At 37.6% G+C, this 13,915-nt stretch overlaps 1 protein-coding gene across 2 annotated transcripts in view; it reads right to left on the minus strand.

Moving 5' to 3' along the window:
- PDZRN4 (PDZ domain containing ring finger 4) overlaps positions 1–13,480 on the minus strand; it is a 369,700-nt gene extending 356,220 nt beyond the window's left edge. The window contains exons 1-3 of one of the 2 annotated variants that reach the window (XM_079936380.1): positions 11,874–13,480; positions 9,416–9,502; positions 7,442–7,549 (exon numbers count right to left, since the gene is read on the minus strand). In XM_079936380.1, coding sequence (XP_079792506.1) covers positions 7,442–7,549; positions 9,416–9,502; positions 11,874–12,509 — 831 coding nt within the window. In that variant the 5' untranslated portion in view covers positions 12,510–13,480. The remainder of the gene's footprint in view (positions 1–7,441; positions 7,550–9,415; positions 9,503–11,873) is intronic. The other variant, XM_079936381.1, reaches the window with a different exon arrangement.
- Positions 13,481–13,915: the final 435 nt, after the last annotated feature.

A 13,915-nucleotide genomic window follows, 5' to 3' on the forward strand; every position in this document is an offset into this window, starting at 1 on the left:
GGACTTTGAGGAAAGAAATTGAAGAACACAAATAAATGGAAAGATATTCTGTGCTCATGGATTGGGAGAATTACTGTTGTTAAAATGTCCATACTACCCAAAGCAATCTACAGATTCAAACAGCATTTTTCAGAGAAAAAGAAAAATCAATCCTAAAATTTGTATGGAATCACAAAAGACCTCAAATAGCCAAAGTAATCTTAAGTGATCTTAACCTTTGCTTGAGCAAAGGTGAAGGCATCACACTCTCTGATTAAAAACTCTATTACAAAGCTATAGTAATCAAAACAGTATGGTACTGATATAAAAAACAGTCACATTGATTAACAGAATAGAAAGCCCAGAAATAAACCCATACATATATATATAATCAATTACTGTACAACAAAGGAGCTAAGAATATACAATGGGAAAAGGACAGTCTCTTCAGTAAATGGTTCTGGGAAAACTGGACAGCCACATGCAAAAGTATCAAATCAGACCACTGTCTTACACTATACACAAAGATTAATGCAAAATGGATTAAAGACTTGAATGTAAAATCTTAAAAAACATAAAACTCCAAGAAGAAAACATAGGCAATATGGTTCTTGATGCTGGTCTTGGCAACAATTTTGGGGGGATTTGACACCAAAAGCAAAGGGAATAAAAGTGAAAATAAACAAATGGGAATACATCAAACTAAAAAGCTTCTGAACAGCAAAGGAGAAAAAGCAAAAAGGCAACTTACTGAATGGGAGAAAATGTTTACAAATCATATACTTGATAAGGGGTTAATATCCAAAACATATATAGAATGCCTACAACTCAGCTAAAAATCAAACAATCTGATTAAAATATGGGCAGAGGAAGTAAACACATATTTTTTTACAAAGAAGACATACAGATAGCCAATAAGTACATGAAAAGATGCTCAACACCACTAAACAACAGGGAAATGTAAATCAAAACCACAATGAGATATCACCTCACATCTGTTAGAATAACTATTATCAGAAAGACAAGAGATAACAAATGTTGGCCAAAATGTAGAGGAAAGTGAACCCTTGTGCACTATTGATGGGAGCGTAAATGGTGCAGTCACTATGAAAAACATTATGAAGTTTCCTTAAAAAATTAAAAATAGAACTACCATATGATCCAAAAATTCCACTTCTGGGTATTTATCCAAAGAAAATAAAAACACTAATTCAAAAAGATGTATGCACCACCATGTTTACTGCAGCATTATTTACAATGGCCAAGATATGTAAACAACATATATGTCCATGGATATATGAATGGATAAAGAAACTGTGATATATATATATCAGCTAAGTGAAATAAGTCAGACAGAGAAAAACAGATACAATAGGATCTAACTGATATGTAGAATCTGAAAAAAAAAACCTCATAGATACAGCGAACAGCTTGTTCAGTGGTTCTCAAAGCTGGGGGTGAGGGGTAGAGGAAATGGGTGAAGGGAGTCTAAAGGTACAAACTTCCAGTTATAAAATAAATACATCATGGGGATGTAATGTACAGCATGGTGACTATAGTTATAATACTGTGTTGCATATTCGAAAGCTGCTAAGAGAGTAGATCTTATAACTTCTCATCACAGGAAAAAATTCTATAACTGTATGGTGATGATTTCAACTAGACTTACTGTGGTGATCGTTTTACAATATATACAAAATATCAAATCACTGTCATATGCCTGAAACTAATATAATGTTGTATGTCAATTATACCTAATAAAAATCACCTAAATAAAAATAAATGTTATAAGTGCTCTGTTGAGGATTTTTGTAGCAGGGAACAAAAGGGGAAAGGGGAGCCACAGTTAGACCTACTGACAGGGACATCACATGCAGTTATGTAGTGCGCAAACTGCATAGTCATATGTGGTGACCCTGTTTACTTTCTCAGAAGCTTAGTACTCAAAAAAAAAAGAAATCAAAGTTCATATCTTATAAATTTAAAACAGATAAAGCAATGCTTAACACACTAAATCTCAAGGTTTTAAAGACCTTTCCAGCCTTTCTTTTGTAAGCTAAAATAAAACTACATTTTAAACAAAACTGTATTTATCAATAATGGAAACTCAGTGGAGTGGCAAAATACTATGATTAACTGGATAGAAAATTTGAGGGACTAGCTATTGTTACCCTCATAGTTATAGGCACAAAACTGGGAATAAGAAAAATTGAGAAACGTTTGTGAGATAACCCAGTTCAAATTCAAGGCCGAGACCCAAGTTCAAGGCCTGCACCTCCTCCTGAAACCACATTGCTATGTTACATCCACAGATTCTACTCTTTTACTAACCCCTTCCTTATCATGTCTCAAAATGAATTGAACTACCTGTAGGACAATGGGAAAACTAGAATAAATCCATAGTGTTATTCCACTCAGACAAGATGGTGATGTCCATTTACGCTCATAACAATTGAAAGAGTACTTTCACATAAAGGCCTGTCTTGCCTTGTATAGACAGAAAACAGGACCTCTACACCACGGGCTACTTAAGAGCAGAGTCTTATTTCCACAACATAGGGTATGCCACCTGACACATATAGGCAGTTAGTAAAATACTTGTTGAATGACTGAATTAAATCATAAGTGTAAAGTTTTCTCCCACAGCCCTTTCTGCACCTGAGGTCCATATGACTGGGTGAAATGTACAACTTAAAACTTTCTACATTTACTCATTCAAACTGTGGTGCCTATGGAAATGGGAATGGTTGAAAGCTGGAGAGAGTGATCTGAATTCTTCAAAAAGAAAAATACAACTCCCCTTCCTCTCCCTGCATTGTCTATCTGCTTTGGAGAGCAAAACTACTTGCATAAGCTGAATGAGACACATCAGGCTCTGATAGCAGGCTCCAAGAATCTGCCTTGTGCCAGGCATTATGTGCACACAGTAAGTATGAATGGCATAGAAACTGAGGCACAGCTGGCTTATTCAAGGCCACACGTTTTAAAAGGCAGGACAGGAATTCCAGCCAGATCTCCTTGATTTCAGAATTCATGCTCTTACTGCACCACAGTACTTTTCAAGATACATTAAATTATACAATTTATATAATGACAATCATGTATTACAAATGTAATCATGATTACAAAACTCATTACAATGTACTTCTTTACTTGCATTAACAGGATTGCTTTCTTTCCTAATTCTTTCAATCAGTCAATGTTATTTGAACAGTTAAAATACACTTTAAAGATGTGTGAGGATAATATTTTATTGACAAATTCAGTGATATGTTTGAATTAAATAGCAATTTGTCAAAAATTCTAATTGCCCACCAGATTTACAAGTGACCTACAAAACTTGTAAATGCTTCTAATGCATAAACAAATTAGCATGGCTGCTTTATGAAGTGGTAAATTACACTGCGCCATCAGGCACATAGAGGGGTGCCACATTGAAGAACTGATTCAAAAGCATTCCTGAATGTTTAGGTCTGATCTGCATTTAAATTTCCTCTGTTAATAGCTACAACAAAACTATGCAGAGTCTTGGGCAAATAAATATGATAACCACCAAAGATTGACACTTTAGTGGAGGAGAAAGTAGTGATAGAGAATGCAGAATGTCTACCATTACAGAACTAAAAGAAATTGTAGTTGGCAGTCTGGAATAGTTAAGAAGTTCTTGTAGAGATATTTGTAAAGTTCTTTCTGCTAGTACTAAACTCAGTACTTTCTAGAAAGTGCTACACTGACATTATTCCATGTGGGAATTGTTTCTAAAGTAAATGGAAATGTCTTGTGTGTTGCATTTCATAATGAATTTCGAACTAAATAAATAGAATAGATTTTAATGTATACACTAAAGAAAACTCTGCTTTCTGCTTCAAACTGTTCTTCTCAAAGACTTCACAGCACTCCACCCCAACTCCCTGGTCTCCAGAAGCTGAAAGAAGGATGGACTTTCCTGTCACAGTCACAGGGCGTTGGTAGGAACTCAGGAAGGGGGTTGGGGGAGGGAGAAGAAAATGTGAACAAAGAGCCATGAATGACTATCCTCCCCTCTATTCACTTTCTCACTTAGGGGTTATAGTTGTGTAGCCCACTATCAGCATCACAGAAATAATAATAGAGGAATAGTTGCTGACGGCAGCAGTGAACTTTGACTCTCAACTCCCTCCCACATACCCCTCAGGCATCCTAACATGATGATAAGGACTGTAATGGTATTGCCTGCATAAAATTGTTTCAAAGCCTCTGATAGTATCAAGGATCTTCTGTGGTCCTTTGAGCCTTGAAAGGGTGAAAAACAGCTTGTAAAAGATGCTTTTATTCAGATGTAGACTCTGGTGAATTCCTGGTCTATGTGAACTTCTGTGATGTTTCAAAATGTCTTTAACAACATCTGTCTTTTCAGTCTCCGGTGATACTTTGACACCTAATGTAACTGAACTATCACAACTGATGTCTTTTCTGAATCTACACACATAAATATTTTAACAAATGTGGACGTGTAAACATCTTGAAACTGGTAAACATGACTGCTCATGGAGACTGGCTCCAAAAATAAATTTGCCTTGTATTATGTGAAAAATATGACATGGGTTTACCTCATGACTATGATTTTTTGCTTTTATAATTCTTGAGTTCACCTTCAGTAGAATGTGCAATACTAAAAAGCAATACTTTTGGAGTATTTGTCTTCTGTTAAATTTTAACAAAATTGTTATAGCTAATATTTTTATTAGGGTTATTAAAATTTCTTTAAGTATTAGTAGAACCAAACTTTTAACATATCTATTTCCTCCTTTAAATGAGTGATTTATGAAAATTTATTTTATAAATTTATTTCATAAACGCTGTAATGAGTGCTTTAAGCAATTAACTACACAAAATATTTTTAGTATATCTTGATTTAAGTAAAAAATAAATTATCTAACAGTTTCTATTTTTTATTTAAGTTACATATCACTGAATTCAAGGCATTTAGTAATGTGTCAGACTGTGGGAGTTAAGTCACATGGGTAGTTCATAATATATGACCTATTTGTGTACTTTATTCTGCAAACAAATTTATTTGTTGCACTGGGTTTAAATCAGCAAGGCCATTTGAAATTCAAAAACTGAAAAAAAAAAAAAAAACAGTCCATTAAATTAGCTCACTAAACAAATCACTGAGAACAAAAAAATGGAAAAGAAATTCCTCTAATATAAAATCTGTTTTTCTGTCTCTGCATATTTTAAATTAATCAATATATTTCTTATCAGTTTCCCATTATTATAAACTCTGTAAAGTTGACTGGTACCATAATGGTAGATGAACTAAAATAATTGACAAGAATCAAATATTTCTTACTTTAATTGGTACATAGGGATATTTACACATATATATGCATAAGAACAAGCATGCTTATTTACATATGTACATGAAATAAGGTCACACAAATATCTATCACTTTAAAAAAGTTGATGGCATCACTGAACAACTAAATATAAGAGATTTATTTCTAATAATCTTCCTTGCAAAATATTTTATGCTGTTTAACAGGCAACATTCCAGAAATATGTATACCACCTAACTCATTTCTTAACTGCAAATGTGGTCACATGAATTCATTACAGAGCTATAATAAAAATATGCATAATACCAATTTACCCTTGCATAAAGGATACATTGATAAATCTCTATCACTGAAGCAAATTTCAAGCTCTTGTCATTAGCAGCTAATATATGCACATCAAGGTGAAATAATAATACTGCAGCTGGTTATAAATTATAATTTAGATTTCCATGGTTGATCTCTTTGCTCTGTATCTTATATTATTTAAATAAGGTTATTTTGACATATATTTGTAACAGTATTAGATATAAAGACGCACTTGATTAATCAACCATAGTTTTTATAAAAGTACATCTATACATGAACAAAACCAGTAAATTTTTAAAAAATATGTTATATCACAATATAAAAGACAAACTCTTCTTCCTCGTTTTCCATGCAACATTAAGGAAGCATACATAACATTGTTACCTAGCTGGAATAAATTATTTTTAAATCCCCAGTATGTGTTTCTGTTATGAGTATATGTGAGTGTGTGTGTTAGCTGAATATACATATCCAGTTCCATCAGCCCTTCTAATAGTAGCATATGTAGGCATTTGTTTTCCATTTAACTGGAAAAACCAAAATGCTAGCAATAAGGCAGAAAGTAAAAAGAACAATTTTTTGTTTAAGTTATCTTGTCCTTTATAGTACTGCACAAACATGAGTAGAAACAGAAAAATTCTAACTTTAGAAACTGTAGCATGTAAATGTTTCCACCAGGCAAATTGTCACGACAAACTGGATAGCATCAGTGAAAGTAGCTCCATACTTTCTTGGCTACAAAACTGGAAAGAGAAAACCTTGATGCAAGAGACCTCTTCAGATAAAAACCACAATTTCTCAGCCAAAGGCGACTCCTCTCTCTTCCCGAAAGTGCCTAATCAGCTAATTTTTAAATGTTATGAGTCAACAACAAACGATAGGCTCTTCTCTACTCTTCACTCTCATTCTAGGTCAAATTATTCAAAATTCAACTTTTTTAATGCACAAATGATAAATGAACATCTAAAACTTTATTCAAAGTTTAATAAAGAAAAACAGTCTCCATCCAGATAGTTTATATAGACATTCAGAAAGGTAGTGCAAATGATTATATAATCTAGAAAGAACAGAATTTTTCCAAAAGAATAGTGGAGTCAAGTATACCTTCCAAATTTCTATTTATGTCTTTACTAATACATTGGAAATAACTCCATTGACAAAGCTAACCTAATTTTCAGTTACGCCAAATAATACTATCTCAACCAGTTAAAATTTGAAAAGCACTGAGGCGGTAAATGGCAGTGACCCAAAATTCTATTATCACAGCTCAAGTTTCACTAACTTGTGAGTATTTACTTTGTCAACCCTAAATACAAACAATACAGCCACAATGTACATTAGAGAAAATGAAGAGTTCCCACCAAGTTTTTGCAATAGCTGCTTTTTTTTTTTCATGTAAAAGATACATGAACAAGATAACCATATTAAACTAAGAAATGGTAAAAAGGGAATGTATAAATAATTCTACATATAACATACTAATTACAGGTTTAAAGATAGTAATATTTACTTGTCAAAAGTGTTCTTCAGCAGAGATTTATCATCCTTTTTTGAGATGTTATAACAAATCAATCCTTTAATAATCACACAATTATCTTTATAATTCATGGGGAAAAACAATTTATTAAAATGGAGATATTCATTAACACATTTGGAAATTCTGGGTGATTCACTCTTCTATTCTAATATCTAATAATTAAAACAGGTTAGTTATACACTCTAGTTAGATATACACTCTAATAAGTACCACACCAAGGAAAAGCAATAAGTTTGGAAGTTTTAAATGTCCAAATATTTCTTCCACAGATCCTATTTGTGCTTTATTATTGTCTTACCTCAATGATTTTGTCATGAATCTCCAAGCCATCTGCTCTATCAGCAGGTCCATTTTCCAAAATCTTTGAAACATAAATTCCTTCCATTGGTGTTTCTTCTTGATTATCCTTTAAAAAATAAAACCTTTAGCAGTAAGAAAGATGTAAACAAAATTTTAAGTTGGATAAAAAACAATTTAGTAAATGTAACATTGACAAGCCTCTCTAAACATGCAATTCTCTTTCTTAGCTGGAGATCTGGTACTGAATTTTAACTTACTTAACACCAAATAGTCATTAATCAAGATGGCAGCTTTAATGAATGAACATCTTTGACAAGATTATCTAGTTACCTCATGTTTTTCAGTATACATAAAAGCTATGGGGAAAGGGCATGAACAATGATAACAATGGGCTTCTAAGTACTATTTATAAAACGTCTCATGTATAAAGAGGTATAGCAATTAAAAAGGGCTATAAGTTAAAGAAAACAAAAAGCATATCCAGCCTAACTATATAATTGGTTTGAAATGTGGTCATAGTTCTGAAAATATAACTTAGCCTCACGATGTGACAGATTTGGAAATATAGCTCTGACTGTATCTATTCACAGGGGAGACTAGGAGCTTACTCAAGTATAAAATCCCAAAAGATCAACTCCAAATTGTAGGAGAACCCATTCAAAGCTAATCTTCACACAGTTCCAGGTACAATGAGACTAATGATTAATTAAACCTCAAACACATAGCCAATATCATACATATAGGACATTTTAGCAAGTCACAGAAAACCAATTACCCTGCAAAACTTACTTAGGGAAAATGTCCAACATTCTATAATAATACACTGTATAATTTTAAATGTCATTTCGCTTTATAGCAAGTTAAACAAAATTATTTCTCCTTAATCAGCCTTCTTTAACATGAATTGTAAGAGGCTCTTAAAATTGTCTAGTGTCATCTAAATGTCAAACACCCTACTAGCATTTATAAAAATACTCCTTACGGGAAAAGAAAACAAAAATGATATGCTGAAAAGACTTTTATCTTTTCATAATAAATGGCAACTGTTCTAGAAACAGAATACAACAGTCATTAGTTGCTAGGTTTTCGAAATGCTGAATACAAAGAGGAAATATGTCATTGCCATCCTGGCCTGAACACAGCATATGTCCAACAATGCTGACAGTTTCTGTGGCCAACGTCTGCAATGCAGGATGCAAAACTTTCATGGCAGCTGACTGGAAAGTGAAAGAACATGATTTTTTAAAAACTTCACCACCTTTCCTAGTTAGGATGAAAATTAAGTTGATGTACTATTTGAAGGATATGAAAGAACATTGCAACTACAGTATTTGGTATAAGTTTGTTAACTCATGCATTTTGAAAACAATTGGCATCAATGTAGAAAAAATTATTCAATTTAATAAAAAATTTGATTTGGGGAGCTAAAAATATATCAAATCAACTATCTTTTTTAGACATGGTATTACCTATGTAATTGTGAAAACAATTATCCCTCATTTCAACTTATTTTAACTCTTCATTCATTCATTCAAGATATTTTATAAACTGCCTGGTCTGTGTTAGCATCTGAAAACTGACCAATTTGACATAATAAATAAGAGGTACAAGCAAGCAATATACCTGTCTAAGATTATCAAGTAGAAATTGCCTATATGTGTTATTGTGAAATAGGTTTATTTAAGAAATTTGCCAACAGGGCTGTATGATGTAGGTAAAATGTGAAATGTACTCTTTTTTTTTTTAAGTAGCAAAGTTTGTTAGCTGTTGTTTTATTTTTCTCAAAAAAATTCTCCGTTTGTTCTGGAATATTTATACTGGAACATTTGCATTTTGATGACAAGCACTATTTTAAAGATTAAACCTTCTTTTTTTGTTTGTTTGTTTTTTTTTACTTAAAATCCACAAATGAAAACTAAGTCTTCTATTATTTTAAGCAAAGAGTGAGTTATGCATTAACAGGGTGGGTTACCTGATTTGGTCGGCCTCCTATAATATTGAATCCCAAAGTGTCATTTTCTCTTTCTAACACAATAATGAATGGCTTATGCTCTCCATCCTAGAAGAAAAGGGATAAAATAACTGACTAGTTAAAAAATATAAAAAAAAATGCTACAATAAAGGTGTTTTTTAACTGTAAATAAATTGATTTGAAAAAGAGAAAACCTTAAAATCTTAAAATTAAGGATGGCTGAATTTGGGAGGTTAATTTCTTCCTGAATTTACTTTGAAAGTATGTATTTGAAGGAACAACCATGCATGTGAGAAAAATAACTATTTTCAAAAATGACTAAATGGCTTTGCATGTTTATACATGCAGCTTTTATCCTAACTCAGCATCTGATTCTGACTCCACTGTAACTTAAACAGATTTCTGATTCGACCATGCAGGTATCCTTATTTTTTCCCTCCATTAGCCCATGGTAGGGCTCATCCCTCCAGATGAGTAAAATAAATTGTTAAAGAATCTAAGAATTATTTTATGTAATAATTTCACTTTGGAAAATCTTAAGGGATGCAAATAATAGTGAGCTATTTATAAATTTATTTCAACATTAATATTCACATTGCTACTGAAATACAGGATTTTGTAGGTTACAGTAATCGTAATTTTAAATGGTATTTTTATTTGGTTTTGCAGAATTTTAAAAAGAGAGGATTTATGCTAACTAAAGCAGTATGTATTGCTTTCCTGATGGCCAAATAACAGTTAAACAAACAGGAATTATATCTACAAACCTACTTGTTAAAAAAGACCAATTTAAACATAAGATGAAATAGTGCAAGGCTATATGAATTTTATTCATGGTTATTCATATTATTAACTATTCTAGGAAATTACATATTTGGCAATTACTTCAGAATGATAAATTTCCATAAACATCATCACCACTGCTACCATCATCACCACCTTTTCCCAGGAACTTTTCCCAGGCAGTGTGCACAGCAGCCCCTGCTGGTAGTGGGAAAACATTACTGAGCAGCACGGAGAAGCCTTTTGGTAAGCAGTCTGCAGATCATGGTCAGTTTTGCCTCACTTCTCAGAACCACAGCTTGACTTCTCAACTTGTTGCATGGACTTCTCTGTCATATAATCTAGCCTTGCTCCTTTCCACCAACCATTGCTTCCCCAGGACCTTGAACCCTGAACTGGTATTACAGACCATACTTCTGTGCTTCTCTCTGGTCCTCCCATTTTTGTAAATTTATGTGGATGTAAATATGAGAGAGAAAGAATCATAGAGAGCATCCAAACTTTTAATAAGTGTGTGCTTCCGTTTATCAGAGTAGAAACAGTTCAGCCTCTCACACTTCAATAATCCTTTTTAGGTTCAAGGACAGAAGCTTCTAAATTCGGTGCCTGAGTTGGAGGCTATGCAAAGCAGTTCCAAATGGGCATCACCCTGGGTTGCTCCTCCCCAGGAGGCTGGGGAATGAAAACAGCTCCTTGAACGGAGTGTATGTTCTGCTAAATCCCTGCTCACCATGGCAGCGGCCAACAATGTCAAACACTGTGCAGAAGTCCTTCAGAAGAGAAGGAACATCTTTATAAACAAGCCTCTTGTCACGAGCCGCTGCAAAGAGGCTTGTTTATTCCGTCAGAAAGCCGGCGGTCCATGAACACAGTTCAGGGCCAGCAACCTCGACAAAGAAGGGAAACATCCCGGGAGGTCACACGGCTAGTCTGAGCGCAGATAGATGTGAGCTCTCAGACTAGGTTCCCCAAGTCTCACACTCACCCACTCACGTTCCACTAATAATGAAATCTGGAAGCACTTAAGAACTATTTAGGGAAGGTCGGGGTGATGAAAAGAACCCTGCAGGTCTAAGAAATCCCATCTCTTAATTGCTTAACTCCAAGTTATCCTGGTTTCCCGTATCCCTGAGTCCCTGTGCTGAGTACAAAGTGGCTGATATGGGTGGTTTGGTAGGGAAACTAAGTCATGCAGAGCCAAAGGTGTGGGAATGACACGTCCCGGGATGCTAGCCAGCGGGAGAGGGGAGGCAGGTTAGGAGAGGTCCTCGCTACCTGGCTTTCCTTCTCTAACTGGCTTCAGGCCGAGGCCGAAGGTACAAAAAATACGCAGAGAGGGTAGGCAGGAGAGTGAAAGATGGGAAGCAAGGGTCTGGGTGGGAAAAGGAGTTTTCCTAATTCCTCGTTCTCCGACGAAAAGTTGGAATTTAATCTGTTTAACTCTTTTCCAATCCCAATATAAGTGGAAAGGGGACAATCCTTGTAAACTGCAATACTAATACACTCGAAAGATAGTAATAGTATAGGATGATAGGATGATCAGGGCGATGGATGCTTCTTCCTACCACATAAAGAAGGATGTCACTTTGCGAAGGAATTCTGAAGTGCCAGAAAGAACCGTTCCCCTTTCCACCCCGATCGACCATTCCCCGGGTGCCGACCCCTCAGTACTTACCCGGCCGCGGCCGCCGCCCGGGTCCCTGGCGAAGTTGCGGACGTGAGCCATGTACTGAGTGAACTTCTTCTGGTACCTGCGGGCCGTGAGCAGCACCTCCCCCTGCAGCGCCCAGAGCTGCGCCAGCAGCGCCTTCTCGCGCCGCCTCCAGGACAGGACTTGAGGCCCTGGCGCCCGCCCGCTCCCGCCACGGACTCCCGGCGTCCCGCCGCGGCGGATCCCGGGCGCTGAGCCGCAGCCCCCCCGCGCGGACGCGTCCCCGCTGCCCCGGCCGCACGGCCCGGAGACGCAACCCCGGCGGCGGCGGCGGGCAGGGCCGAAGTCGCAGCGCTCGACGTGCGCCGCCAGCTCGCGCAGCCCGACCGAGTGGCCGCAGCCGCGGGCGCGGTGGTCGCACTGGGTGCGCAGCTTCTGGACGAGGCTGCGCAGAGGCAGCACCCGGTACAGATCGCCCGGCGCCAGGGGCTGGCAATGCAGCGGGCACCGGCGCCGCCGCGCCGCCCAGGGCAGCAGGCAGCGGGCGCAGAAGACGTGCCCGCACGGCGTGCACAGGGGCTCCTCCAGCACCTGGCCGCACAGCCTGCACTGGAAATCCGGGTCCACCGCTTCGGCGAAGCGCTCCAGGGCAAAGCCCATGGTAGGGATGGGGGAAAAGGGGGAGGGAACGAGGAGTCCACTTTCTCCGAACCCCTTGTCCCCCCACGAACTACCCCAGGGACAGTGCACCCGCTGCGATGGCTCGTCGGAGGGAAGGAGAAGGGTGAGGGATTGTGATCTCAGAGTTTGTTAGGCTTGAAGTTTTCTGGCTCCGACTAGGTCCCCTGACTCTGCCGTATTGATACGAATAGACGCCACCTCCAGTGGCCTCCCTCCCCCCCAACCCCCCACTACCAACCTGCCCACTCCTTCGCTGCTCTGCAATTTATGTTCTTTCAAATTTTGTCTGCGGAGAGCTGAGGCCAGCTTACAGTGGTCCTTTGGAAAGCTGTGTGCCCGTTTGCCTGAACAGTGAGATTCAAGCAGTCCTTGGGCAGAGCTGGTAATGGGCACAGCGCGGGTGTTGAGAAACAACACAACTCCAACAGAATGAAAGCTCCCTCCGGAAGAACAGGATATTTGTTCGGTTTTCCTCTGAATCATCGTCCCGCACTCAGTCGTTCTTCAATAAACGTGTTTGAAATCGATGCACTTCTGTTCTTTCAAATCAACTACAAAATCATCAGCTAAGTGTCTGCAACCGAAGGAAATCATTGTGAGGTATCTACAGAGCCCGGCTTCTCAAATCACGATCCAGAAATCGGGTGAGTGTAAGCGAGGCGGGATGATGACTGACAGAAAAGACCGGGAAAAGGCCCAGGTGCTCGCCTTAGGACACCACCCTCTTAGGGAGAACTTGAACCGCCCTTCAAGATCTCCTACGGCGGGAGGACGCTAGGATTCTGTTACCTGGCAGTCTGACTGCAGGTTCAATCGCCACACCATCCGTCTTCTACCTCCACAGGCATTTTACCTTTGGGAATGGGAATGTGATCATTTGAGCACCTGGAAATGAGAATTAAAGGAAATGATGTTGAAGAAAGAAGTGAAATAATGGCAATAAAATAATGAACTGCTTGCCTCTATTTGTCTTGAATATACAATTTAGGTCAAACTGCCCCTCCCTCCAGTTTGACTCTTCAAAGTGTGTAGCAGCCAGGCCTTACAGAAAACATGCAGTAAGGGAACCCTCCAAGCCCTCCTGCCCCAGCTTCCTTCACCATCTTCTGAACCTTAGGAATGCAAAGCAACCCTATGGCCGGGCTACACACCACTTATTGCCATTATCCTGATGCTACTTCCACATAACTTAGGATGAGCTTCCTAAATTAGTCATTGATGATTCCTCATTGTTCCCAGAAAATCAAGTACTTTGGTGTAGTGCCAAAATGTATCAGTTGAAACACATGAAAGATGCTCCAGACTTTGTTCTTTAAATCCTTGGCACTAACTGAAGAATTAGCAAACGTTAATAGTAGAGGCTAATAAGATCTTCTGAGCCTTTT

Source organism: Stenella coeruleoalba, assembly GCF_951394435.1.
Source record: "Stenella coeruleoalba genome assembly, chromosome: 11".
In the NCBI taxonomy this organism is placed as follows: Eukaryota; Metazoa; Chordata; class Mammalia; order Artiodactyla; family Delphinidae; genus Stenella; species Stenella coeruleoalba.